Raw genomic sequence first — 27,407 nt, 5'->3', positions numbered from 1 at the left:
AAAGTTTTATCTTATCTTTATTAGTCTGTAGGTCCTCGACACTGTAATATTGTGCTTAAGTGGTGTAAATGTTTCACAATGTTAAATCAAATAACCACAAACTGATTTGCACACTACACTGGGTTTACTACAGAAAGGTGTAAAACATTATTAAATGTAGTGCATTGGGATCAATCAGTACGTGACAGGACTTCTAGGCAACAGGGTAACAACCATAAAGCACAGACCGCGCACAGAGCACAATTAAAAGAGGTTTGATTTTTAATTTATACATAAATTTCATTTATTTTACACAGATATTCAAAACATTTTTAAAGAAAGTATTTAATCATTTCGTACAGAAGTGATCTTTTAATAGCAAAGAAACGCTTTGGAAAAGGCCATTTCACTGGAGCCGAGGGCCGACAGTAAGTGTGAAGTGCTTCTTTCTTACCCCTCATCCAACAGTCTCTTCATGACGAACATAAAAAAGTTCCTCTTACAGTCAAACAGAATTGGTTCCACTTCTACACTTCAGGCAAGACCGAGCAATATGACACATACTATCAAACCAGTAAAGAGTACGTAGTATTTCCAGGCATAAAAAAATAAACTATAGCTCACCCTTTTTTGCACACATTGATACTTCTTTTTAATCAAGAAATGTACAGTTTCAAATAGAGACCTTTAATGATTGTATATTATCTTTGTAACCTCCCCGACAAGCTGTGCAAACAATGTTAGGATATTGATAAATTAAATGATCCGTAGACCATCGATTCTCCCACAATAATATATCCACCCACAAGATCCCCTCACTCACACAAACCCAGGACATCCAACCTCTCTCCTCAAAACTCACAAACACGGTTTCTGGATGTCTGAAGGACAAACTGAGGCGGCCGTTCACCTATAAGAGCGCTTGAGGGCTGGTGTGGACAACAAAGACGCTTTGCAGAAACAAGCCCACTGAGATGCACACACGCACAAATTAAAACCCCAAAAGGACTGCGTCATCTAACACCATGTGCAAATAGAGTGATTGTGCAAACGAGGGTTAAAAAGGCTTTAAAAGGTCTGATCGTCAGTACAGGAGTCGGTCCAGTGACCAAAGACCTCACAGATGTCACAGTAGGCCCGATCCTCGCCCTTACTGCCGTGGTAGGTGGTGTGTTGGGGCGAGTCGGGCATCTGCATTTGTGTGGGACAGTCCTCGGTGTCGTGGAGGTCGAAGCAGTCGCAGATGTCACAGAACAGCCGGGGGGGCAGCTTCTTCTTCGCGGGTTCCTGTCCGTCGCTGAAAGAAAAGAACGCATCGATGTTTGGGAAACCTGTATCCAGTCAATGCAAGCTTTCACACCAGCGATATTGCTGCTTTTATTTTTTCGGAACAAGGTTTCTCTTTTGACAGGCACACATCTGACCAATCAGAGTTCGCGTTATTGTCAATGGCACATTTTGGAGCAGCAGTAAAAGAAGGACTTCCTCCATTATCGAGTCAGATATGAAGTTCATTTTGTTGATTTATTGAACACTAGTTATGTTTATTCACGTCATCATTGATGTGCATGGGCCTTATGTGTGGGAAGGGCTGCAGTCAGTGGACTTACCCGTCGTAGTTATCCAGCTCACTCGGATTATTCCCATTGAGAGCAGCCTCTGCCATTTTCTCCAGCTTGTCCTTGAGTTCCTTGTTCTTCTTCTGGAGGTCGACGATGACTGAATTCAGGAACTCAATCTGCAAAGGGGAAGTGGAACAGTAATAACGATGTTGCTTCTGCCGCTTCATAATCCATTAAACAGCATTTACACATTTATTTCAGAAATTGTGTTATGTGCCAAGGACTAAAGATAATAACTTCACTATATCACCCGAATAATTAAACCAATCTTAACTACGATCGTGAATTATAATTGTGAGTTGTCAACCAAAGAAAAATGGAAGCTTGGAATCAGTTACTAGTAGAGTCTGTAAAATTCATGATGAGGGAAAGTGATTCTTAACAGATGAGATGTCTGCTGAGCATCTACTGTATGATCGCTGACAGTTTCAATGAGGATTGTATAAAGAAACCAAGCTTGATCTATCTTCGGAAGACATAACACAAGAGCTACAGTGACAGTGACAGACAAACATGCACAAGTGAAGCTGATGGAAAACATCCACAAACCGCTGCCTGATGGTTGTGTATCATTGCCAACATCAGAGACAGGGCAGAGGAGAGGAGTTGGGATTTAAGAAAGAGAAGAAAACAAACGAGATTCAAATTAGGACCCACACACTGCTGCAAACTCAAGTCATCACTGACACAGATAATACAGTATAACATATGATTCTCAGCAGTCCAGAGGTGAATGAAGGTGGTGAGACTGATGGTTGAAATGTTTCACTACAACTGTGACACCACCTCATGGGTCGTTTCGATGGACCCTGTGAGAGCCGAGACGAGCTTGATGTGCTTTTAATGAAATTCCAATTTGGACAACATGTCACCTCTGTGAAACCATTATACTGTAACGACTACCTAAGTCAAAAGTGATCTGTAAAATCCAGCCTACTGCTACATCGAAAGCAGGATTTGTTAGTAAAAATTTCTGAGTAAGCAGCACAGTCATTTCACAAACAGCAGTCAGGAAGACTGTTTCCGTGCCTCGCCGCCAAATATGGTAGAGATGAAAAGGATATTGTCTAAGCAGAGAGACAGCGACGGGCAGGGCAGGAAAGCATCTTTACACTGAGCGCACAAATAAAATGAAGAACACACACAGCCTATCATGCCCTATGGTCGGTTCTATTGTTATTCAGGTTTAGTGCAGCAGTAAACGCACCTGACTGTCTGAAATCTCCTTATCCTCCCTGGACTGGTCCGAAGCAGCATCCCCTGGAAAAAACATCAAGAACAAGAATATGTGAAAACAGGAGAAGGCTCGATAATTCAATATTCACCCTTCAGCGAAATGACCTTAGTGCAAACAGACAGTTTTTCATCTCGTCACCCCCCGATAGCCATTTAGCTATTTTGATGAGTCTCCACTTTGATTTGAATTCCATAGTGCAAGTCAACAAGTGAATGTGCTCCTCTGATCTTCTCTAATCACTGATCTTCATAATAACCTGCTGAATTAATATGCATGTTCCTGGATCAGTGGGGTGATGCTTCTTCTGCTACAATGAAGTTAAAAAAAAAAAAATCATGGGAAATGCCTGCCTCATAAATTCTACAGCGAATCAAACAAACACAAAGTAAATTTAAAGTACTGTACATGTCCTTATAACTTCTAGTTAGAGTTTCTGTTTATTTCTTATGTGTAGAGTGAGTGCAGACCAGCGGGGAAGTGGGGGGGGGACTCTGGCTCGGTACAAGATAACTGGGCTGAATGTACGTCAGTCCTAATGCTGAAGCAGTGGTGGTGATGGGAAACCCTGAGGGATATGTGCAGTCGGCTTGAGTTAGGCCCCGTGTCACCTGACGAGTTGTTGATGTTCTCAGGCCCTGCAGCCAGGTCCTTCTCCAGTCTCTGAACACGCTCCTGTAGATTGGCCTTGTCCCGCTCCAGGGACTGAATAGTTCCCTGCAGCGTCTTAGCCGAGACACTTTCCCCGCGCAGAGCAGTCAGCTGTGAAGACAACGACACAGGCTGCTCACTACAATGGTTACGTTTCTGAGACAGAAAAGGGAAATCCCTCACTGAAGGACAATCACAGACAATATTTACATAAACATTTCTGATTCATGTATGAAGTTCATGTGTAAGGGGATGTGTCCCTTTCTAACAACCTTCAAAGTTCCTCTGATGTCAGACAGGCTGTAGCATCCCTCATAAGCAACCTCAAAATGAAACGGGGCACAGTGTTTTTGACCTAGAAGTGACGTTGCAGTTGCTATGTGGTAAATGTCTTTGCAGGATCAATAGTCCTTTCATTTCTTTTGCAACTGTGGAAAGGAAATGACGCTAAATGCTACATGTGGGTTTAAACAGTTATATCCTCTCACTGACTGTGGGAAAGCAGCTAAGAAATCAGAGAGGAGGGTTCATACAAACTATTTCACGGTTAGGGATCAATAAAGTACATATATCTATGTGAGGTAAAGCTCGACCCTCTAAACCAGGGGTGTCCAAACTACGGCCCGCCATCCATTTTAACTTGGCCCGCCTCAAAAAAAGCAGAACAAATTTAAATTAAAAAAAAAATTAGTAGCACTTAAATGGCACTTACTTATAGCACTTTGTAGTTTTGCTCTATTTTTGAAGAAATTTTACTTTCTTGATTCTTGTTTTTCTGGGTTTGCACCCTCGGGTACCCTTGAATGCACTGATTGTAAATCGCTTTGGATAAAAGCGTCAGCTAAATGAATTGTAATGTAATGGACTATGGCCCACTGTATTGTACTTCTCAGTTTAGACACTAGGTGGCGCCCAACTCACCCCTGACCTGCCAGCTGTCCCTCAGAACACCGCCATGCCTGCTCCAGGGCAGGGGGGCATGGCGGCGTGAGTGGCCCAGACCTTACAATTTTTTTTTCTGTATGTGGCCCTCTGGATAAAAAGTTTAGACACCCCTGCTCTAAACGTTTCAGTGCAACTCTTCGACAGAAAAGGGTGGATTGATCTTTCCGGGGTTGGGGCTTGAAAAACTGGGTACACCCAGAACTGGCTGGAGGAACAACACATCCTGACCTGGCAAAGCTTCAGATCCCCCAGGAAGAGCTGGAAAGTGTGGCTGGGTTTGAGGGACATGAGAGATACCCTACTTAGCGGGAGACAAGGAAGGTGGTACGGTTCGTCGATTTGCTTGAATTCATGTGGTGTCTGCTCCACAGTCTTGCCAATAACCTGACAAACCAACGGACAATAAGAGTGTCCCATCATGCATTCCATTCTCACCTCGCTCCTCAGGTTTTCCATCTGCTGGTCCTTTTCTGAGATTAAGGCACTGTTTTTATGGATTGACTGTTGGAGGGCGGCCTTCTCCTTGTCCAACTGCTCCTTCAAGGTGCTCTCACTGTCAAATACACAACCACAACTAAATCTTAGAGATACAGACACACAACAACTCTAGTGCCCATCTGAAACTATCATTATTGGGACATTGTGATATGAAAACGACGACACATTCAGAAAATTGCACGGAAGAGACATTTTTGGTACAATTGCTAAAATAGTCAGACAGAATTTTCATATAGTCATTGTATTTAGTTTGGACATTCAGCGCATGATGACAAAAACGTAAGTACGTATGTATATTCTTCGAAATATTAAAGGCATTGAGTACCTGAAGGCATTAAGTGGCAGGCTTTGAAGGGAAAGAATAGCATGACATACCAATAGCTTGATTACTGATGCATTCTATATTAAGTGTCACACAGATAGAACAGGCTTTTAAAAAACCCTCATACATCTGTGAATATGCAGACGTCAGAGAACCTGATGACAGGGCATCATCTCACCTTTGCTTCAACTGTCCCAGCTGCTGTTTGAGCTTTGTCTGCCCGTCTTTGAGCTAGAAAGAGAAAAATAAAAATATTGTTCACTTTCTGTCACAGCCAGAAGATGAACGACCGAAACACAAAACGATCTGATGCTTGTAGTTTCGTGTATGATTGTTTAAAATAAAGACGTAAAGTGGTATACCTTTGAGACATCACTCTGGTCTCTGTGATTGTTATCCAGCTCCTGGGTCAGCTTGTTGTTTTCATCCTGCAGAGTCTGCAGGGACTGCGACTTCATAGAAACCGCCTCTTTAAGCCCCTCGCTGAAGAAATACAAATATTAGAAACACCTTCACCCATGTGTCTTGATTTCCTGTATGTCACTAAATATATCATACTATTCAAAATTGTATCCGACAGGCTTTTGTCTCAACCGCCAATGTTGTGGATACACTCACATTTCCTGGCACAGACTCTTGAGCTTTTGACTTTCTGTGTGCAGCTGATCTTTGGAAACTTTCAGATCCTCTAGGTGCTTGGCATTCTCCTTTTTCAGTGTTTCCAGCTGAACAACACAAACGTATTAATACGGCATGGCAAAGACTCCCCCTCACTCTATTCATCCTACATGTACAGCATTAACATTTTCTCTTACCCGAGTGTCCGTCTCCTTTTGGGAGCTGCGCAGCTCGACCAGCAAAGACGTGGCCTCGTTCTTCTCCTGAATCAAACTGGCCTTCTCTTTTGCCAGCTGTTCGAGAGCCTCAGCAGTCTTGCCAGAGGACTCTGTAGCCTGCACAGTGCACGAGCAACATGTTTAATAAGAACAACAGTTCCACAGTAAGAGCAGCAAATGCACCTACGATCCTCAACCAATCAGGACCAGGACATTGCTGCTCAATTGATGAAGCTACTCATTCATCATTTGATTTCAACCAATGATGTCATTTTAATAGCATTTAATAAATTAACTTCATTCTTAAATAAATTTGCTCTTAATTACGGATTTACAATCACTTATCCAAATCTCAGTTCATTGTAATTATTAAGAACCACCAGAAGCAGAAGGTTAACACTAGAAATTTTACTATGAAGACGATGATTAGTAGAAGCTCTATTATACTCTACAACCTGTGGCCTCAGAACGGATCCAAGCAACCCAGTAACCCGTGTAAGAGCCAGTCTAAAAACAACTGGCAGTCTTTGTAGGATACACTCAAATTTAAAATGGTGGCAGGAAAAAATGTTTTAGAGACTTTTTAAGTCCAAAAACATAATGAATGTTTGTCGCTGTAGATCAATTCCTGCAACTTTAATTTCTGCGAACGAATACTAATGAAATCAGTGATATCTTGAGATCTACCTTTATACGTGGGTGTATGAACCTCAATTATAGAATTTGATTATATACGAAATGCTAAATGTTGAGTGTGTTCACATTAGATCTACATAATCAAGAAGCCAAGAAGAATTTCACCTAATGTTAGATCACGTTATAAGCCCACAGGCAAAGGCTGGGAGCTAGGGGGTAACAGACTGGTTAGTAGATGGAAGATGAAAGTTAGACACGAAAACCAAAAGGAAAGAGGAGAGGGAGACCAACTAGCAGGCGTGCAGTGAGAAGGTGACATAGCCCCAGCCACTCTAAACTGTGTGTGTCAGTGATTACTACTGGAGGAGGAATACCTCAAGCTGCTTAGAAATTACATTTTTTAGTTGGGACTCGAGCTGCCTGACTTCCTGGAGGGCTTCATCTCTCTCCACCTGCAGGGAATTCTTCTGGGCTGTTAACCCTGAGACGCTGGAGGAAATCTCTTCTTTCACTGCAGCAGAAGCTGATACCTCTGCGACGGCATTCCTGTACTGCTTTTCCAAAACGTCTTTATCGGTTTGTAGGGCCTTGACGTCAACCTCCAATTGTTTCTGGCTAACCTGCATCTTCTCCATCTCTTCGAGCAGCCTTGATCGTTCTGTGAGCCAATTTTCTTTGTTGGCACGGAGAGAAGAAACATCCTGCTCTACTTTACACTGTGCAGCTAAAAGGTCCTCCTTCTCTGTGGTCAAGAGGGTCATCTGTTTGCCCATCTCCTCAAGCTTAGATAATAACTGCTCTTTATCTTCCGTCAAGTGACTGGTTTCTTTCTCTCGCTGCTTCAACTGTGTTTCCAAAGCCTCCTTATCCACAATGAAAGACTTGTTTTGCTCATCAGCATTCTTAAGGTTTGAAGAGAGCTCTGTATTTTCTTGGGTAGCTTTGGACAATGTTTTCTGCAGTTCATCGATTTGTTTAGAAAGACCATCCTTATGGGACCCCTCTTTCGTCCGTTCACTGGCTTCAGCTTGTAGCTGGGTCTCAAGAAGCTGTTTTGCATCTGTCATCGATTCAGTCTGAGCTTTAGACTCTTGGATCTCCTGAAGCAGCCCCTGGTTCTTCTTCTGCAGAGACTGCACCTCCTTGTCAGCTTCAGTTTGCAGCGACCGCAGACGATCTCCATTTTGCTTCAGGTTATCCAGCTGCTGCACTAGTTCTAAATTGGTTTTCTCAAAATCCATTTTTAATTTACCATGTTCTTGAACAAGTTCACGTTTGCCCTTTTCAAGATTTTCAATATCAGAGTTTTGTTTCTGCAGTTCATTTTGTAGTTCAGCCTTTTCTCGTTTCAAAGAGGTCACCTCAGCTTCAACTTCATCTTTTTGCCGTTTGTTTTCCTCTAGCAATGTTGATAAATGAGATTTCTCTTGAATGAGGTCAGCATTAGATCTGGAACAACTGTCCATCTCGTCCTTAGTTAAACGAACATCACTAGCCAGCTTATCACGCTCAAGAGAAAGAAGACTTTTCTCAGATACGGCCTTGGTGTGTTTCTCCTCCAGCTCTCCCTTCTCCCCTGCCAATCGCTCATAATCCATTTTCTGCTGCTCTAGTGCTGAATCCAGGCTCATCTTTTCCTTTCGAATAGCATGAAGAGCCATCTCAGTTTCAGAATTCTGAAGACGAAACACTTGCTTCTCTTGCTCAAAGGACGATGATGCTTCTTTGAATTTCTCGTTGGCCTGACACAGTTGTTCTGCTGAAGTTTGAAGCTTTTCCTTTATTTCTTCCATCTCCCGGAGGAGCTCTTCCTTCTCGTTACAGACCTTTCTTTGGATTGCAAGCAGGTTTTCTTTCTCCTGCAGTAGGTGAACTCGCTCAGAATCGGTCACCTGACTGCTTGTCTTGAACTCTTCCAGCATCTGACTCAGGCTCCTTTGTGAGGCCTTCAGTTCTTCACATTCACGGATAGAAGTCTCCAGGTCTTTCTTTGTAACAGCAAGCTTATTCTGGAGCTCTTCCTTCACTGTCTCCAGGTTCTTTTTATCGCACACAGTGGCACTGATCTCAGAGGACATCTCCACCTTCTCTTTTGTCAGTGTTTCTGTGAGTGCCTGCAGCTGGGTATTCTTCATTGTAAGATCTTCTTTTTCCAAGTTCAAAGATTTGAGTTTTTTCTGCAGTTCAGCATTCTTAGCATCGAGAGACTTTTTGGCATTTCTAGCAGCATCTCTCTCTAAAATGAGATCGTCCTTCTCACACGTGAGCTTTGACCTGCTTTCGTTGGCGTCCTCTTCAAGCCGGCTCCTCTCTTTACAGACCTTTTCATAATCGTCAAGCAGTTGCTTCTTTCTAGCCTGTAGTTGCTCAATGTCCTGCTGATGCTTTAGGAGCAAGTCATTCTTTTCTGCATTTTGCTTTTGAAGCTCCTCGATTTGGGCTATTTGTTCACCTTTAGTACGCGTCAGGCTCTTGTTTTCAGTCTGCACTTGCTGAAGAAGATCTCTGAGCTTCTCCAACTCTTTGTTCAATACAACCCGTTCCTCATCCGAGCGCTTGTTGTTGGTGAGTAACTCTTCTTGATGTTTTGAGAGCTCATCTCTGGTTTTTAGCAGTTCTTCATTCCGGAGGGAAAGCTCCTCGTGAGTAACCTCAAGGGCAGAGAGCTTAGTCTGCAAATCTGAAAGCTGTGTCTCCAGTTTTCCTCTCTCAGTCTTAACATCCTCACTTTCCTTACACACCTTTTCCAGATCTAGGCTCTGCTTTTCCAGTTTTTTCGACAATTGTTCAACATCATGCTTGCAGGAGTCAAGCTCAGCAGAAAGGCACTGGAGATTAGGATGAAGGGGGGGAAAAGGTGGGGAATATATGTACAGGGAAAAGTAAGATGAATGTAATAAATAAACCAAGCAGATATCAACATGAGTGATATGCATTTGAAAAGGTTAAGCTGCAGAAGCATCAAAAACTCAAAGACCACACCACAGCTTACACCAAAATGATTTAGAAACAAATAAAGTATAACATTTTCACTTCAGACCGTATTTTTACATACATTAATGCCAAATATGGCTGGCATGGAATCATGGAGTGTATGATTTCTATGTAACTTTCACTAGTTTATACAGCACTTCTTTAGCTGCCACAGATCCACACCAATTTACCATGTGAATTATTGTATCCTGGATTTTTTTTTTTTATATAAATGAACGGAAACAAACTCTAATCTTAGTTTGTTAAAAAGTGAAAATGTTCTACTTCAGGGTAAATGCAATGCCAGCAGGGGTACATACAGTCGAAGTGATTTCCACCAGAACATTTAAATCAATAGCTGAACAGTTTGTAAATGTTAACTCAGGCTACATCAATAATAATACCTTTGAGTTTTCAAACTAAAACGTTCTTCATAGACACAAGTGTTCTAGCCTCGCATTAGTAATAACCCTGTCCATACCAAAACAGCTGACACTGCATATCACATGACCCTTCATGTACATGCACAGCTATGTACATGTTTGCCAATGTGAAGAGGAAAGCAGATGTCTACTCTGCTGTTGGTTGCTTAGTTAAAGAAAATTTAAAACAACAATGGTGACAAATAAGATGAGGTCACTATTTTCTTGGACTGATGACAATTGGACAAAGTGGAACGGTCACCGGTGCCTAAGTGTCTGTAACGTTTTGCCTTCACCTCTGGTAGTCGAGCTCTGAAGTCTGCGTCATCATCTGTTTGTGTTTGTCCAGACTACAATGCAGCCAAGGTACTTTTCAAACTAAAACAGGCCAGAGGTGTTTTCCAAACTTCTTGGTTTTAGCTACTCACAAACTCTGGAGTATTTAAAACTAAAACGAAGTCCTGTGTAGCCACAGTTTGAAACTGAACAGGAATCATACTTAGTGCAAAATGTCTATTTGGCAACCACAACCAAAATGATGTTCTTCCTACTGTGAAGGGTTAATTTGGCTTGCCATTAATCAGAAATTGTATTTAAATACAGCAAACACATTATAGACGTACCCCTGCAAGCATATAGACCTTTCAAAACAGAGCTAATATGAATGTGAAAAAAAACTTATGACTTAACTGTTTGGGGAAATGAGCAACTTATCACAAATGTGTTTGATGGTAATTTAAAATGAAAATGATGTTGAAAATATACATTCATCACTGATGTTAAATGAAGACAGTAATGGTAACACAGTTTCAAATACTCCCCCATAACTTTGCTGTTGAGCTTTCTGTGTAAGTATAATATTTGGGCTGTGTTTGAAAATTTAAACTGTAAAATGTACTGGTGACATTCTTCCTGATCATTTAAATAAGTGATATAGAAGACATCCATTTTTACATTAAATTAGAGCTGGCAAAATATCAGATTGTTATTACATGATTATGGCAGCCAAAATAATTCCTGATAACAATAGTATCACAATATTTACAGAAAATATGATAAATATATAAGCAACTAAACAAAGAAATAATGCTATTAGTCTATTTCAAATGATCTTGTGCTCCAAATACAATGATTTCCATAATGGAAGGTGGTCAGAGCAACAAATAGCCCAATGACAATATTTGCCTCATTTCCTACTAATGTATGAATTTAGTATTTGAATTATAATAATAACCATAAATAATAACTCATACCTATGATGTTGGAGTATTTACCATTTGATTACTACTTCACTGCAGAAAGAAATGAAAGTAATTTTTTCTATAATATTATGAGTATTATAAACATTTTATGAATATTTGATATTGAAAAAAAAAAAAAAAATCACAGTTATCACCAATACCGGTATATTCGTCCCTACATTAAACTAGTGCTTTGCAGATAGGTAAAATCATTCTTCAACTAATGTGTGTGTGTGAGCGTGTGTTTACCTGAGCCTGTTCCTTGTATGGCTGCAGCTCAGACACCAGCTTTTTCAGCTCCTGGGTTTTGTCTTTGGAGGACGAGAGCTCCTGCTTTAACGTTTCCACCTGACTCTGCAGCACATCAAGTTCCTTCACGTGGAGCTCTGAGGCCTCAGAGAGGGATTTCTCTTGAGAGGCCTTCAGCTCCTCAACCAGGGTCTCACCCTGTTTAGCAGTCTTCTCCTTGAAAGCAGGAAACGAAAAGGCAATAACTAATCAAATTACAACATTTCTTTACGTGTTTTGAAGCAAATAGTGAATAAAGTACACATCTGGCATTTTAAATACTCAAGGATTTCAAATTTGAAATATTCTTAACGTTACTGAGAATTCTAAAACACCTTTTTTGTTAGTCCACAACAATACTAACCAAGCTATCATTTTTTTCCTGAAGGTCTTTCATCTGAGAGTTATGTGCATCGTTGCTCTCTTTCAGCTCCTGCTCTTTGCGGGAGAGTTCCTGCTGGAGTTTTTCATCCAAGTGTGCCACCTTCTCCTTCTCCTCTGCAAGTTGACTCTGTAACTCCTCAAGCCTCCTGAATGACAAGAAAAAAACAGTGATTGAAAAATGGTTGGTGATGATTAATAATTGGTTAGATTACTGAAAAATAAAAGGACTACAGCATGGAATAGAACAAAACAAGACATTTTAGTAACTGTCCAATTGTGACATGACATTATGATATGACGAAATTAGTTTTTTGTGCAACTCCAGATTTCTTACGTCCAAGAGTTCAAGCTAGTGTTCTTTTGGGCTTCAGCAGTGCAGCCTCCTTGGATTCATATGATAGTTTGTTAATTTAAAAAAGCAAATTGGTTTCTAGCAAAGAATCTTTGAGTTCTTTCTTGTAAATTGACCACTTACTCATAATTTCAAAATTCAGTTTATTCTCAATAAGCTCCAAATGTCATTTAAAACTACACTGACACCAATAAACCATGTGGTCTGAAATGTAGCACAACATCAGGGAAAAATAAAGTGTGGTACCTTTCTTTGTGTATGAGGTCTTCATTCATTTTGGTCAGTTGTACTGAGCTGTCCCCAGATGCCGTCATCATTCCTGAAATGTCCTTTTCCAGCTTGCTTTTGTCTTTTGAAAGCTGCTCCAGCTTTTCATCTGCAGCCTTCAGCTTCCTCTCCAGCCCTGAAAAAAGACAAAATGTTAGTTTGTTGGGTTTGAAGGTTTAAAAAACAAGTTGACATTAAAGTCTGAATAATCTCACCGGCGAGGTTACTTCTCAGGGACTCTGACTCTGTGGTCAGGGATGTGCACTGCTCTTCCTTCTTATTAAGCTTCTCAAGTGTTTCTGGAAGAAGAAAAACGTTTGAAAAAATAAGCAAAAGAAGGGGATGATGTAAAATGAAGGAAGAAAACAATGGATATTGGAATAATAAATAAAAATTGCTTTTATCATTTACCTTGCATAGATTTTGTCTGCTCCTCTGTGCTTTCAGCCAACTTTTGTTTCTGTGGGGAATTTTTTTAGATATGGTGTTTCAGTCATTAAATATTTACAAATCAAAATGTCAGGAGTGTGGTTCAATGGTTGGTACAGCATTTGAGATATGCTAAGTCATAAGTCCAACTGTTACCTCAAACAAGCTGTTTATAGTTCAATGATACCTCAGCCGACAAGCAAACCAAGAAACTGAACTACAGAAATGCCAAAGACATTATTCTGGTAGTTTAGAAACACCGACAGTGACTTGGTTTGAACACTGAACATAAAAAAAAACCAATCGCTAAAGCAAATGGCACTTTATCCACATCCATATTTAAGCCACCAGCCTCACCAAGCCTCCAAGCTCTTGTTCAAGGGTGTCGTTGTCCTGCTTCACAGTGGTCAGAGTCTGCTGTAAAGAGAGGACTTCCTTCTGTTGATGCTCCAACTGAGAGCTCAGCTCACTCACCTATAGCACATGATATGTCAAAAGAAAATACTGATACATTGAAGAAATATGTACATTAAAACATGGAAGTCGAAAGGAAACCACGGGCCTAATGACATGCATGACAACGGAGAATCAAAATGGTAGGGAGGATGATGTAAAACCCACCTTGGAACCCTGGTGGTTTTCTTGGCTCTGAACCTTCTCTAACTGACTCTTCAGGGTCACCACCTCCTGGCTACCTTGTGCAATTTTGCTGCGCAGAGCCACCACTTCTGCCATCTGGTCTTTGGTCTCTCTGTCCTTGTCTTGGGCCTGTTGTGCCAACACTAATTCATTCTCCTCAAGCTCCTTAACCCTAACTTCAGCAGTATGAAGCTTTCCAAGGACATCCTCCATCTCCACAAGGTGCTGCTCCTCTGTTTTTTCAATGCTGGACCGTACCAACTCCTCCAGTCGCTCCTTATCTTCTGTCAAAGACAGCAGCTCTGCTTTCAGTGCCTGTGTCTCCTGAGTCCAGGCTGCGGTGTTAGCATCATGTTTGGCTCCCGCCTCCTCCAGAGCCAGCTTGTGCTCTAACTTCAGTGTCTCCAGTGCACTTTTGGTTTCTACAAGCTCTTCTGTCTGGGCACCTGCACCTTTGCTGAAGGACACCTTCAACTCCTCTAGGGTTTGCTGGTGAGAGGCAACAGAAGACTCCAACTTGGAACGCCACAGTTCAGTGATGTCGGCGATCTCCTTCTCAGCTTGGCTTAAGCGCATTTGCACCTGTTCCTTTTCACCAGAGAGGGTCACATATGTGGCCTGAAGCTGAGCAACTTCCTTACTGTGGATCTTCTCCTGAGCGTCTTGCTTCTCCTTGTATGTAGCCAGCTCTTCTTGCTGTTTGGCTTCTTGGGCAGCCAATTGATCCCTCAGAGAGTTGATCTCTTCCAGGAGAGGAGAAAGAGGAGAGTCCTCAGAGCCCTGCTCGGTTCCCAGGCGCAGCTGCAGGTCAGCTACCTCTCTTGTACGCAGTGTAAGGTCCCTCTCAAGATATATTACACGGGATCGTTCCGACACAGAAGCAACCTTTAAAAGCAGAAATCTTGCATTTAAATATGTGTATCAATGACAAACTGGACCTGTGCGCACAAAAGCTAATTATTAAACTTAGACATACTTAACGTTTACTAAACAAATGAAAAAATGTACACTAGGAGTATGTAATAAAGTGCTTGGTTACAGTAGAACTAATCATTCTTGGGCATAATTGATCAATTTATTTACTCACTGATGACAGTATAAATTATTGATACAAAAAACATCTTATACTGACCCCTTGTGGCGATTAAATGTACAAATAATGGATGTGAACACTGACAAGCATGTATGGGCTACAGCACTGTGCAAGATATTTGTTTTAACTCTTCATCATTGAAATAATGGTATTATTGGCCTGATTGAGGAGAACTAAGAAGCCTCTCAGGGAGCAATGGCATGTCGTTTTTTCAATCTTGTTTAATAATGTTCTCACAGATCTCCTTAAGCTGCTTCAACGGAATACTTTTCAGCTTGGTTATGATTGGTCAGAACAGATCCCGTAAAAACCATGGCCCTTATCTCCAGGAAACTATAGAGAACGTATATACTGATTATTCATGAAAATATAATTCACTAGGGGAACACATGGCTGCATTGCCTGGCAGGTAGAGTAAGTTTAAGACTACCATAATGCAGGCACACAATATAAGCAGGGCAAATGGATGCTGGGTAGGATTGGGAAACATAGGATTAACAAACTAATCAATGGCAACTGAATAGATGGGAATATGGGGGACGTTTGTCTGTCAGGTTAAGCAGTGATCCCAGTAAAGCAAGTGCGAGCTCTGGTTGACTAACTTACTGGAGAAAGTAAAAGACTAAAAAGGAGAGCTGAAAAATACATGTGGTTACTTGTTTGACAGTTATGATGGAAATGTATGTCTTTCAACATAACATAATTTTAAGAGAATCCATATAAATCTGCTTTCTGCATTAATTGCGATGCAGAATTTGCTATTATAACTTGATCGGTGCTTTAAACAAACTTAACGTATGTATGTTATTATTTGGATTGTTTGATTTCAAAGCAGGACTATGATTTCTGGTTTAATGCATTTGACGGGTTCATCACCACCAGCCCATACAAAGCATAGCTCAAGTTACTGCTCGGCCCCTCTCTGTAGCCACTGAAAATTTTGTTGGCCACTATCCCAAGGCCTTTTCAAACGCAGCACGCTGTAGAGCGGAAGTCATTACCCTAGTGTCTTCTAACTCTCTTTGGAGTTTCTCAGCTTTGGTCTTTTCAAAGAGCAGGCTCTGTTCAAGCTCCTTAATGTGGGCATGCTCCAGTCTGGTCTGCGTCTGTTAGTAAACAAGGAGGAGAGGAAGAGAACACACCAGTGCCACCATCACATGCCAGCCCAACACAGACAGAGAGGGAGGGAGGAAGGGAGGGAGGGAGGGACACAGGGAGAGAGGATAGAAGGGTTTGGACGATGACAGTGGTGATGGTGTGTGTTTATGTGTGTGTCTGTCTTTGCGTATGAGTATTTGGGACTGTTGGGGAAAGGGTAGTGGGTGGAGGTGGGCAGGGGTGGAGGACGAATGGAAAAGGGAAGATACCCCATGCAGAGCTCTCAGGCCGAGCCATCAACAGCTGCATATAAGGAGCTTTGTGACAGGAATGGTGGGGAAAACAAGACAGGCAGCAAAAGAGGGAGGCATGTGTGTTATGGATGAGTATGTTGATGGAGGCATTTTATAAGTAAACCATGCAAAATTGACACTTGGTGAACGAAGCAGGTTGACTGTTATCATACATAGAAAATTTGATATTGTGGTTCAAGCCAGCAAGTGCAGGATAATGACTTCACCATGTCTTTGAGAGAAAGCAGTGATGGTAGTTTCTTGAGGCATTTACTTCATATTTTAACATAAGGTTAATGGATTTTATCATAGAGGAGTGATCTAATGTTGTGGATTTGTTAAATCATTTTACCTCATTCATGGTTTAGTTTTTTGCTGCACTAAGCAAAATATTGTAAATAATACTTATGATTATATATTATATAGGATTTATTATCACGATGTGAGTATTATAACTGTTTTCTCTCTTTGGTGATAAGGTCATTGTCCACACTGTATAATGTAAGTACCTTATAGGAAACCACCAGTTATCAGACCGCCACGTGCAGGATTTAGAAAAAACTCAAGAAATAGAAAGGATTCCCATTTGACCTCTTGATATTGTGTGCTATAAATAACGGTCTCGTGATAACTCAAAGTAGGATTTCCTGCCCCAATTCTGTACTTCTCGTCTTACATGTTTCCCAGTGTATGTCAACTTAAAGTTTCAAATTGAAAGGGGAATAACACCTATTTAAATGTTTGTTATGTCGGTTTTCTTGTATGGGGTCTTCAGTGGACATAGTCCAACAAAACTGATTTACTGCATTCAAGAGGTTAATGAATGAAGCACGGAAGGGTTGGATTGTGAAACAAATTTTGGTTTAATTGTATATTATATTTTTGGGGAACTCTGAATGTAAAAATGACTTTAACTGGGCTCAGACTACAGATTAACTGGTAGTTGGAGGGGTTAAAGAACCATTCTTAAACCGAACTGTCCGCAGAATCATTGCCCGCCCAAAAAAACATCATATTTTATATATTGGATTTAAACATGGGATGTTTACATCAGTACTTTGAGAGAGAAACTGCAAAATCCAATGAGAGAGACAGAGAACAGAGCAGCCGACGGTGCTGCCAAACAAAGATTTACATTCTGAGGCTAACGCCAACTTGTCTACTGCTGTTGACAGACATTATAACTTAGACCTAAAAATCATATTGAACTCATTTAGCTGTCTGCTGTTGTTTATTAACAATAGAGCAAATTGTCGCTCCGCTCCACTCTCAGGTTTTCAAAACTACCGCAGTCTGAGCCCAGCTTTAGCCCTGTATGCACCAACTGTGAAACTACATCATAAACCATAATGCAGTCTGGGAAATGTATCGTTGTACAAAATTTACTTTAAAATTCATAGGCTGAGTATTATTCCCCTTTAGTTGTGGTGGGCAGACTGAAATCATGTCTGTGACTGGGCAGTGGAATGACAAGGGAGCATTTCCAGTGGTTCCATTCTGAGCACTGGACCAACATGAAAAGACGAGGACGAGAAGGAAGAAGAAGCAATGACATCACATCACTGAACAGAGAGGCACTCAGGGTCATAGCACAACATTAGTACACCTTCATCAGCTTGAATTCAACAAAGCATTTTTGAGTTTGGCCTGTTTGGAGTGTTTTGGGTTGTTTGGGGATGTATTTCAAGCTACATGCAAGTTTTGAATGTATCCACAGCTGTGAGTAAGTAATAAACTGTTAGTATACGTGTTTGACAAGAAGATAAAGGGGTACTCTAACCCTGTAGCCCTCATTTTGACCATCTATTTTGAGCTCAGATGCCTTTGTGGTAATTGAGGTGGTCCCTTGTGTAGCACTGTGGAATAAATAAGAAATTCTATGATCAAATATGAACAGAGATAACACTGAGCCCCAATAAACTGCACAGCATAACTTTTATGAGATTATGACTCACTTGAGAAAGAGCCAATGAGTAATCAGTGTCTCCTGGATTAAATTACTGTAAAATACTATGCGAGGAAAAAGCAATACGCAGGCCCCTTCATAACAACTGGACAATAAAAGAATCTCCCTTTCCAGAAAAGAACATACAGTTTTATTGTAAAGTTCCCTGTACATATATCCGCATTATTCCTTCCCTGGGAAACAAACAAACAAAAAAAAGATAATAATAATTCCCTATTAACAAGATAGGTTAAGTGACCACATGAAGCCTCATAATCCCTCCCACAATACACTTGACCGCACATGCAATCTAATGCAAGATGAAGTCAGTGTCAAAATGTCACTGCAGAGACGCTGCAGCGTGGGACGTTCTCTAGAACTAACACGAAGGAGAGATAGTGCAAATCATGCTCTGTCTGGACTTGACTGTCCCACTGCGACTAGATATACCCAAACAAATATTGTGCTGTCTTTAATTCTATTAGACCTGCAGCCAAGAGGAAACACTAGATGTAAACCCCAAAAAAACACTTTGTTGTCAGGGATAAAGAATAAAGGTTATGTGATCTGTAATCCTGAGATTGAACCAGGATGCAAGGCGACTTGAAGACCTGCTGCATCTGACTTAATATTAAAATGTGGATTTTAAATGAATGGAACAAATGTCAAGTTAAGCACAAAAATACTTATTTTCATTCAATAAAAATAGTCGTGTTTTTTTTTAAAGTATGATTCAATAATACTGCATTTGCTTTGAAAACACAAATCCGTCACAATATGCAAGTTGAAATGGTGTGAATCTGTGCTGTGCATTTACCTCTAGATCTCCTTTGGTAATACAAGCTTCTTCTACACGGAACTGAAGGTCCTCCACTTTCCTATTTAGCAGGGAAAAAAATCCTTCATCAAGCTTCTTCCCTAGAAGTTATAGTCATAATATTTCGTTTTTGTTTCAGGTTGATTGGTTGAGAGAAAGATTAAGACGAGGTAGAAGCAACTAGCAAAATGATCTTAGCTGTCATTTTCTTTCTCAGCAAACTGACTATAAAATGTGGGCTAATTGACTGGATGTCATGGGTGATCTGATGAATCTTGACTTGTTATACCAAAGGGAATCCTTACCTCCGCTCCTCCTCCAGCTGATTCAGTAGCTCCACTTTGTCTTTGTCTGCAGCTTCTACCAAGGTACGCAACTGATCCATCTTAGTCTCCATCTTTAACGACAAGGTTGGACATTGGATAAAAAATGTATACAAATGACATGGCAATAAAGAGATACTCTAAATCTAAACAAGGGACTAATAGAAAACTGATTTTAATCAACCACTGTGTTGCTGACCTGCTCGTGGTCGTCCCTGAGCAGGTTAATTTCCTGCTCCATCTCTCCAACATGGCTTGTGGCCTTGGCGACCTCAGCTCTCTCCATGTCCCTCTCAGCCATGAGCTGCTCAATATGTTGCTGCTTCTCCTTCAATGCCTCCTGCAGGGCTGTAGTGCCGGAAATCTTTCGATTATACCGTGATGATGTCTCTGTCAGCTGTGGGGAGACAGAAGAGAAGCACAGCCAGACAGGTGAGAAAGCAAAGATCAAAGCAAGTGCATGAATATTACATTTTTCAATATTGTTGTTTTTGAGTGGGGCTGTGTCTCACCAGGCCTGTGCGGCTAGGTTTGGCGCTGACAGAGGATGCCACGGAGCTCATGGTACTGATGGAGGAGGCACTGGGGCTTCTCTTCAGCCCTGATGGTGTGGCCACTACTTTCCGAACTGTAGTTTTTGCTTTGGCTGGCGTGGTGGAGGGGAAGCCGATGCGCGTGACTTTGTGCACCGGAGCAAATAAGCCATACTTGGGTTGGCACTGAAAATATCTGTGGATAACACAATTGAACACAATATTGATACTGGAAGTGATAGTGCACAAGTGGATGACAACTTCTCTCCTGGTCATTTAAAAGAGCTGTGGCTTTTGTACCTTGTGCCTGCCACTGCCCCGTCATTCTTTCCTAAAGGCTCGTCCAACTCCACACCGCACCATTCGCCTTTGGCAAAATCTGTTTCTCCAAGGAAACGTACCACCCCTGCCTTTGTACCACCAACCTGAGAGGGACATGGTAAACATTAGCCATCATTGAATCCCTTCAATAGATAAGTGACGCTTAAGGAGTAATCAGCTTTGCCTAGTAATTAAGTGAGATAATTCCATCAAAGCAAGTGAAACAAATATGTGCAAGCTTTAAAAAAAGTCAACACGTGAGACACAGCTACAAAGGTTAACATTATTCTACATTTGCAAGTGGAGAGCACATTTCCTCTGCAGTCCAATAGTCATGAGTAACGCTTCCTCTTTAAAATGTGTTACACACCCTACTGGCTAAAGAAAGTGGGAAATAGGAAATCTGTAAGGAGGAAGAGGGATGCTAATCAAGATATAATCAGGAGTGCATCCGGATGGTGACTGCACTCAACATTTTTAGCAACAGTACTACCATTGACTCAGAAGAGAGAGTTTCTCTGAGTTTACTACACGGAAGGAGAGGAAGGTTTACTGAGTCATGTGATGCTATACAAGCATTGTTCTAACTAATACTGGTGCTAATACACAACGCAAGAGATTTGAGTTCTGTCACTTAGCTTAAATATGCACATATATGTTGTTTCTTATTTTCTTTTAAATAATGCAGCAATATTTACCAGTACACGGTCGCCCATCTTCAGTTCCCTTTCCCCCTTCTTGACTGATCCCGTCTCTGAGAGGTTGGAGACAGATTCGCTGTTTGTGCGCACAAGGTTTGAAGATGGTGTAGCTGGCGTAGTTGGTGTCGCTGGTGTAGTGGTGGAGGGCTTCTTGGCTGCTGGGGTAGTAGAGGGCATCGTGGATTTTGCGGCAGGTGTATGCGAGGCTACGCTATCAACGGAAGGCGTGGGTGATGTGGCGCGGGAAGGCGGTTCCGTCAGAGTTCCATTAGACTCCCCCTCTGTGCCAGACAGCTTGGACGGGCGGGTGAATATACCTCGCAGGGCATCGCACTGGAAGTAGCGCACCCCTGCCACTGACCCGTCATTCTTTCCAATTGGCTCATCCAGAACAATCCCAGCCCACTGCCCTGGAGCAAACTGGGTCTCTCCCAAAAACTGAATGCAGCCTGGCTTATTCCCGTTCACCCATACCCGCTCCCCAACCTGGAAGCTCTCCTCAGCGTTTTGGGCATCTTCTCCACTGGCAATTGCAGCTGATTTGTCGGCTGCAACTTTAGCTCCTGGTGGCATAGAAAGAAAGAGAAAGAAGCTTTTTTTAGTTATTTTTAAGCCATTAAGCAAATGACCAATGTTGTAGTTTAAAACGTCATGTTTTAATGTCCTTATATAGCTAGATAGTATCTGTGAACTTTGAGTGCCTACAATTATCTTGTAATAGTTATGTGTTTGCAAAATCCACAATCAATCACCATGCTTACAATGTCGCTATGTTTTACAACTGATAAAATTCTACAGAGAGATAAATCTAGACTCAATTTTTGGCAGGATACTGATGTACAAGCTGCAATGCCTAGATCTCCTTGATGCCCTCCCTAATGCCAGCACAAAACAGTCACTTGCCTATTAGACTGTGAGCCTGCAAAGCAATGCTGATACAAATCAATTTTATTTAAAACAATTATTTGTAATGACCTGGTCTAGGGACATTTTCAATCTAATATATTCTATAAAAGCATGTTGTGAGAGAATATTGTGACATATTTAATTCTAGAGATGACAGATTATAAAAAATATAGGATTTTTCCCTTCCTGATACCATTACTGATGTTTGGAGTGCAGTTGCATCGGGATTACATAGATGCCTGCAACTGCATTGGAACGATTCTAGGGCAAACGCTTTACTGCCACACCATTAGATGAAGAAGCTGGGATACCGGAAAACATACCTGCACTGGGGTTGGTTTTGGGGGCTCCTGTCCCAGGTGGCCTGGCTATCTTGCTGGGCCCTTTGATTCCACTGGCCTTATTTGTGCTCATGGTTCCTCCTGTGATCTGTTCAACCCACAAGGCTTGTGTCCGTCAGTGGGTACAGACTGATCCCAGACCATCAAAACGCAGTTCTGTGATGGCGAAGTGTTTCTCTCCGCACAAAATCAATCTACTTATTTATCTAAATAAAGGCAACAAAAAAAAGAAAAACCAGGAAAAGGGAGGAGGGGAAGAAGTGGTGCTCACAAAAAGGACCCTGTGTGGAGAGGGAAAAAAGAAACATTACTTGACCATGTTTAGACCAACTCATATATATTTGAACCCAGCACCCTAAGAAGCAGTCAAGTTGACAATGAGTTAATCAAGTTAATTAATTGTTATAATAAATGTACCATTGGATGACTTTTGCATGAATAACTTTTAACATCAATATAAAGTACAGATATGCCTTTAAGGCTAGCTCACTGACTTTGTATGTGTTGCTCTGTTAATGGAGGCATTTTGTTTCTGTTATGACAACAAGCTCCTCAGTCCACAACACGTCACACTCACAGACCTAAAAATACCGTCAGAGGCCATCCAATATGTTGTCAATGTTAAAGCCTTCATGATCTTCTGAATAGCTTATCATCTGTGACCTTTTCCACAATATAGACAGTACCACACACACACTTTCTCTCACTCAGACCATCATTCTGCCATATTAAACCATGTTAGTCTGGCTGGCAGCTTTCTCTAAAATGAGATTACAGTAGAATCACTACCAGGACTACCAGCGGATTATCCTGTCAGATCTCCTCACCGCAGAAACCGATTGGCCGAAGTGTTGCTAGTTGAACAGTCTCCCTGTTGTTAGGTGCTGATATGGCTGAGTGGGGCATCGTGTTTGGGTTTTATTGCCTTCACTGAATAAACCAAATGAGCAAATATACTATCAGTTCTGTTGCCTCATCCAACATCATCTCCTCAGCAGAAAAGGTTCACAGGAAACTTTGTGTGACCAGACTCAAAGCAGTCAAATGTGACTACACACATGTAGCCTAAAGCAAGGAAGTACTACTTTGTCAACCACATGACCCAATGGTTACTCCACAGTTATTAGGGGAACTGAATTCTTGTTGTCGTTATCAATTTCTAGAGGCTCACAAAACACACTTTTATGCAAGCTGTATTATATCAAAATATACATGATAGTCATTAGTATGTGAGGTACAGAAGACAGACAGGTTTTCAAATGTGTCAATATGAATTTATTGCGGTATTTGCAAATGCTTTGAGAGATAACAAAAATGTCCTGCATGCTTTTCTAAACAAACGGAGCATGGTCGAGATTTAAGGGGATTTACCAGCCCTTTAAATTCCTCTTACTGTGAAGTGAATCTATAAAGCAAACCCATGACGATATGTCATTGACCTGCAAAGTCAAGCCATTTTGAGTCAGCTGAGACACTTGACCTCACACAGGGTTGAAATTCAATATAGAACTTGTTCCACAGCTTCACACAAACATACCTTTCATTCCTGAAAAGCCCTGAGAGCTACAGTACGGAGCTCCACCAAAACAACCAAGAACCGACACTCTCTTAACACCATCCAAGATATTTCTCAGCAGAGAATGAAGAGTGGTCATCAGCAGCCACGACCTAGTTTGGATATAGTGCTCCAGTTTTCCCCTGCTGTGCCTTTGAATGATACTGATTGGTACCCTCGGGTCAAGAGGAGGCCTGAGAAGAAAAGCACTTGAGTAGTTGGAGACTGTGTGGTGAAAAACAAAAGGATATCAAGAATCATATGCGTTACTTGGCACATTGTTTCCACCCAACGTTAAAGAGCAGAAAGATGTGGCATGAGAAAACCACCGAGCTTTGGCGTTACTGTCTTGAAAGCATGAACTGTGGAGGTTTCAGCTCTGATTGTTGAGCTGGTGCAGTCAGCCGAAAATGATCCACTTATTCTGGAGACTTTCCCACTGCAGTAATGTTAATCTTTTACCACTGACTCTCACTCTAATCTGGATCCAGGAAAAAAGCCAAATGCTAATGTTTTGCATACGTTTAGGATAATTAATCTGCTGTTAAATCTTAAAGTAAGATTCTTAACTTGATTAAACTTTAGTATGGGGTCTTATGCAAATCCCATGTTGTCTGGTTTTCTGATATAAATGGATAAACGGGAAAAAACATAGCAGCCCGTAAAATAGAACTGAGAACTTGTCAAATTACAGATATAATACACTTCCATTGTCTAAATGTAAAAACTTGACATGCTCAAACTGTCTGGGCAATTGACAAAAATAAAACTGCACTGAAGATTTGACTCCCCTCTATCATAAAAGTATGCTGGAAAAGACTAAATCTATCGACAGATGAAAATCGACTCCCTTATATGTAACTAACTGACTGTCCATTGTGTCAAGTGTACGACACCACCACCCCACATATTTCACTGAGGCATAACTTGCTGACGACACAAGTGTGAAACCACATATGATACAGACGTAAACAAAATGTATTCATGTTTTGCAAATACAGTAAAAACTATTTTTTCACAGAGGGGAAGGTCTCATTGGCTTCCATTCCACGATGACTACAAGAATACTGAAGCAATAAAAACATTGTTTCCTTGAAATGTTTTCCAGCTTTGACCAAGCCTAGCTATTGAGGGGTCCCTGTGAAATTCTCCTTCACACGCAGAGCAAGCAGGACAAAATTTATCTGAACAGTGACCTTGAAACAGTACACTCAAAAATAGTTTTCAACAAAATGGGGAAGAAAATACACCTCCTTGTCTTCAGAAGTGTGGATTCACTGACGCAACCTCTACTCCTACACTCGTGCTTTTGTCATCATAAGGCCAAGGTTGTATAGTAGCACGCTGTGGTAATTCCTCTTAGAGGAAACATCTGTTAGATTGATTATGTAGGCCCCTGCTAGCACTGACAGAGGAAGGTGTAGAAAAGCACCAACAGGACACAAACACAGAATGAGAGTCGGACGCATCCTGTGTCCACAGTGTTCAATGTATTGAAGTTAACAATATTCATTGACTATATCAGGTATTGAACCTACTTTGCAGCAAGTGGGCCCATATATCAACACATCCCTGTTCGACACACTGGCTGGCTCTTATTATTGCACTCAGACACAGCAGAGAGACCTGAACTAGTAAATACATGTTGTCAAAGTTTCCTCTGCAGCCCCAATCGAAAATCCAGACCTTACAAAAAGTAATAAAGCCTCCTCAACTATATCAGAGAATTGTTATTCCACAGATGTATTTTAACATTATACAAAGTTGTTTCTTGTTCCGTGGGTATATGGACAATTTAAAGAAGTCTGCAGGATTCTCTTACTTGCCCAACAATGAAAGCCATTCTTTCACATACAGGTATTCTTCAACTGCCTCTTTAAGAAGTAAGAAGGAATGTGACACTTTCAAGTAATATTGCATGTCTATTTAATAAGACTTGTAGCCTATCAAGCTAATGTCAGTCAGTCCAAACAAGCTAAACTGCTGGTTGACTAAAAACAGAAAGGCTACAGCCCGGGCTGGACGATATGGCCAAATATCACAGCAAGATCAAAAATGTCATACAAGCCTATATCGATAATTATCATGACAAAAGTCCCATTATACATTATTTAACCTTTAAAGAGAAGACAAGAGAATGACAAACATTTGACAGACAGCTAAATATTCTACAAATCTGAGGGTCGATCAATCACTGTGCTCGCACCTTGTATAAGCTACTAACATAGAAGTGGACATCCAGCTACAACAAGGAGGTGAACACAATAGAAAATAAAGAAACAAGTTAAAGAATGGTACAGAAATAAACTGTAAATTCTTGGAAACACTGATGACGTGAGAGTAGCTTTGGTTCAATGTGTTGCAAAGTAGTGCGGAAAAAGGAACAAAGTAGTGCAATGACATACACACTAAGCAGGGGGCTGCAATCCACTCATTTAAAGCAAGTATGTAGACAATTTACTTATCCCTGTGAAGTTTATAGGATTATGTGACCTACCCACAACTGGGAGTCGTTCTTTATATATAATTAGGAAGTTTGTAGACTGGTAGAGATACAACCGTGGGGACGTCAGACTTCTGACTATCAAGCTCGTGTCAAACAGTCCAAACCAACCGAACAGGCTGAATCATAACACGCACTAATAGTCACAACCCTCAACAGCCAGTGCCTCACGTTCACTGACATCTTACACTGTGTATTAGTAAAGCAAGTTGACCAGAGGACTGGTTCTCCAGGGGACCGGCCGATCGACGTTACCCCGCCATGTCACCTTCCCCCCCACTAACGGACTGAGAGCTGTCGATGAGGTGGCACTTCAGCTCACAGTGGAGTCTGCATTTTTAAGGAAAACATCACCGAGACAGCTCACTCACCTCATCAGCAGGATTCTGCGCCGATAACCACGAATTCAAACTCCACATCCACGTGTTCAGAACAAGCCGCAGACTGTTTAATGCCGCGGAGATTAGCGACTCAAACTAATTCCCCATGTCCAAAAGTCTCCGCAATGTCACCGGAGCTCCAGCAGAGCACACTGCTGCTACAAGTTGTGAGGCTGCGGCACAACACGTTGATATTTCGGATCAGATCACCTGTCAGTGTGGCCTGTCGGTTTGAGGACGTTGCGATGCAAAGCCACAGTTCAATGTGAGCTTTAAATGTTACCGCGATAGAAAAACAGACGTGATTAGTCCGCTGACGTTAGCAGCGAGGCCCGGGCGATACCGGTGGTCAGGATCCAGGAGAAGGGCTCGTTCGTTAGCTAGCTAGCCGAAGTAACGACTGTTCTACGGGAGCAACTTCTGGCCAAAGGGCGGCGTTTTCCTGGTTGTATCGGCAGCAAAATGACGAGGAAGTTTGCGGGAATGCGGTTGCGGCTGATACCGACCTGATATGTGTCTGCGTAGCTTTCGTCTCCCGACCGCCGCTCGAATCCACACGAGCAGGCACAGCCCAGTGCACCGCCCAGCGTCAACGGAAGGTGCTGCCAAAGATGAAATGCTCGGTGAGATGGAGCACCCCCCTCGGAACAATCCAGAGACAAGGGGACTTCGCTGCTACTAAACGATGAAAAACACGTAAAGTTCTGCAGGAGGAGTTTATACTGAGTAGTTTGGTTCCACAGTGTTGATCAAACGTCGGATGGACCAAGTTTTAAGAGAGGATTCAAACATTATGATCACAAAACTAATCAATAGAAATCAGAACTATACCTCCAGAGGGAAACATGAAAATAGTTTTTTGAGCTAGATTTTCCTGTTG

General features: G+C 41.6%; 1 protein-coding gene across 7 annotated transcripts; it reads right to left on the bottom strand.

Annotated features, from left to right (window-relative positions):
* Positions 1-238: 238 nt before the first annotated feature.
* On the bottom strand, positions 239-27,138 carry clip1a (CAP-GLY domain containing linker protein 1a). Of its 7 annotated transcripts, none has more exons than XM_053419908.1 (27): positions 27,034-27,114; positions 23,627-23,838; positions 22,072-22,370; positions 20,840-21,405; positions 20,121-20,245; positions 19,800-20,016; positions 19,487-19,684; positions 19,270-19,361; positions 18,965-19,025; positions 15,813-15,917; positions 13,701-14,603; positions 13,437-13,553; positions 13,062-13,110; positions 12,866-12,949; positions 12,630-12,786; positions 12,012-12,177; positions 11,609-11,824; positions 7,098-9,551; positions 6,067-6,204; positions 5,870-5,976; positions 5,614-5,734; positions 5,430-5,482; positions 4,867-4,984; positions 3,447-3,597; positions 2,809-2,861; positions 1,590-1,717; positions 239-1,276 (listed from the first exon to the last, which is right to left on the bottom strand). In XM_053419908.1, exons 3-27 carry the CDS (start codon positions 22,160-22,162, stop codon positions 1,048-1,050), a joined length of 6,699 nt encoding a protein of 2,232 aa, XP_053275883.1. In that variant the 5' UTR covers positions 22,163-22,370; positions 23,627-23,838; positions 27,034-27,114; the 3' UTR covers positions 239-1,047. The 7 variants fall into 7 exon arrangements, with proteins under 7 accessions (XP_053275883.1, XP_053275887.1, XP_053275885.1 ...); XM_053419912.1 differs by having other exon boundaries at positions 7,119-9,551; XM_053419910.1 differs by lacking the exon at positions 27,034-27,114 and adding an exon at positions 26,519-27,027.
* Between the last annotated feature and the right edge of the window lie 269 nt (positions 27,139-27,407).

The sequence above is a fragment of the Pleuronectes platessa genome, chromosome 4, assembly GCF_947347685.1.
Source record: "Pleuronectes platessa chromosome 4, fPlePla1.1, whole genome shotgun sequence".
NCBI classification, from domain to species: domain Eukaryota; kingdom Metazoa; phylum Chordata; class Actinopteri; order Pleuronectiformes; family Pleuronectidae; genus Pleuronectes; species Pleuronectes platessa.
Note: the sequence above shows the minus strand (reverse complement) of the source record. Positions and strands in the feature narration are given on the sequence as shown.

What these genes read in the sequence shown, in the direction of transcription:
- clip1a (XM_053419909.1), bottom strand. Translation starts at nt 22,162, where the DNA reads ATGAGCACAAATAAGGCCAGTGGAATCAAAGGGCCCAGCAAGATAGCC. An exon ending in TCAGGGACGACCACGAGCAG is followed by an intron (nt 19,362 to 19,486) that starts GTCAGCAACACA and finishes TTGTCGTTAAAG; the next exon opens with ATGGAGACTAAGATGGATCA. An exon ending in CATACAAGGAACAGGCTCAG is followed by an intron (nt 9,552 to 11,608) that starts GTAAACACACGC and finishes CCTAATCTCCAG; the next exon opens with TGCCTTTCTGCTGAGCTTGA.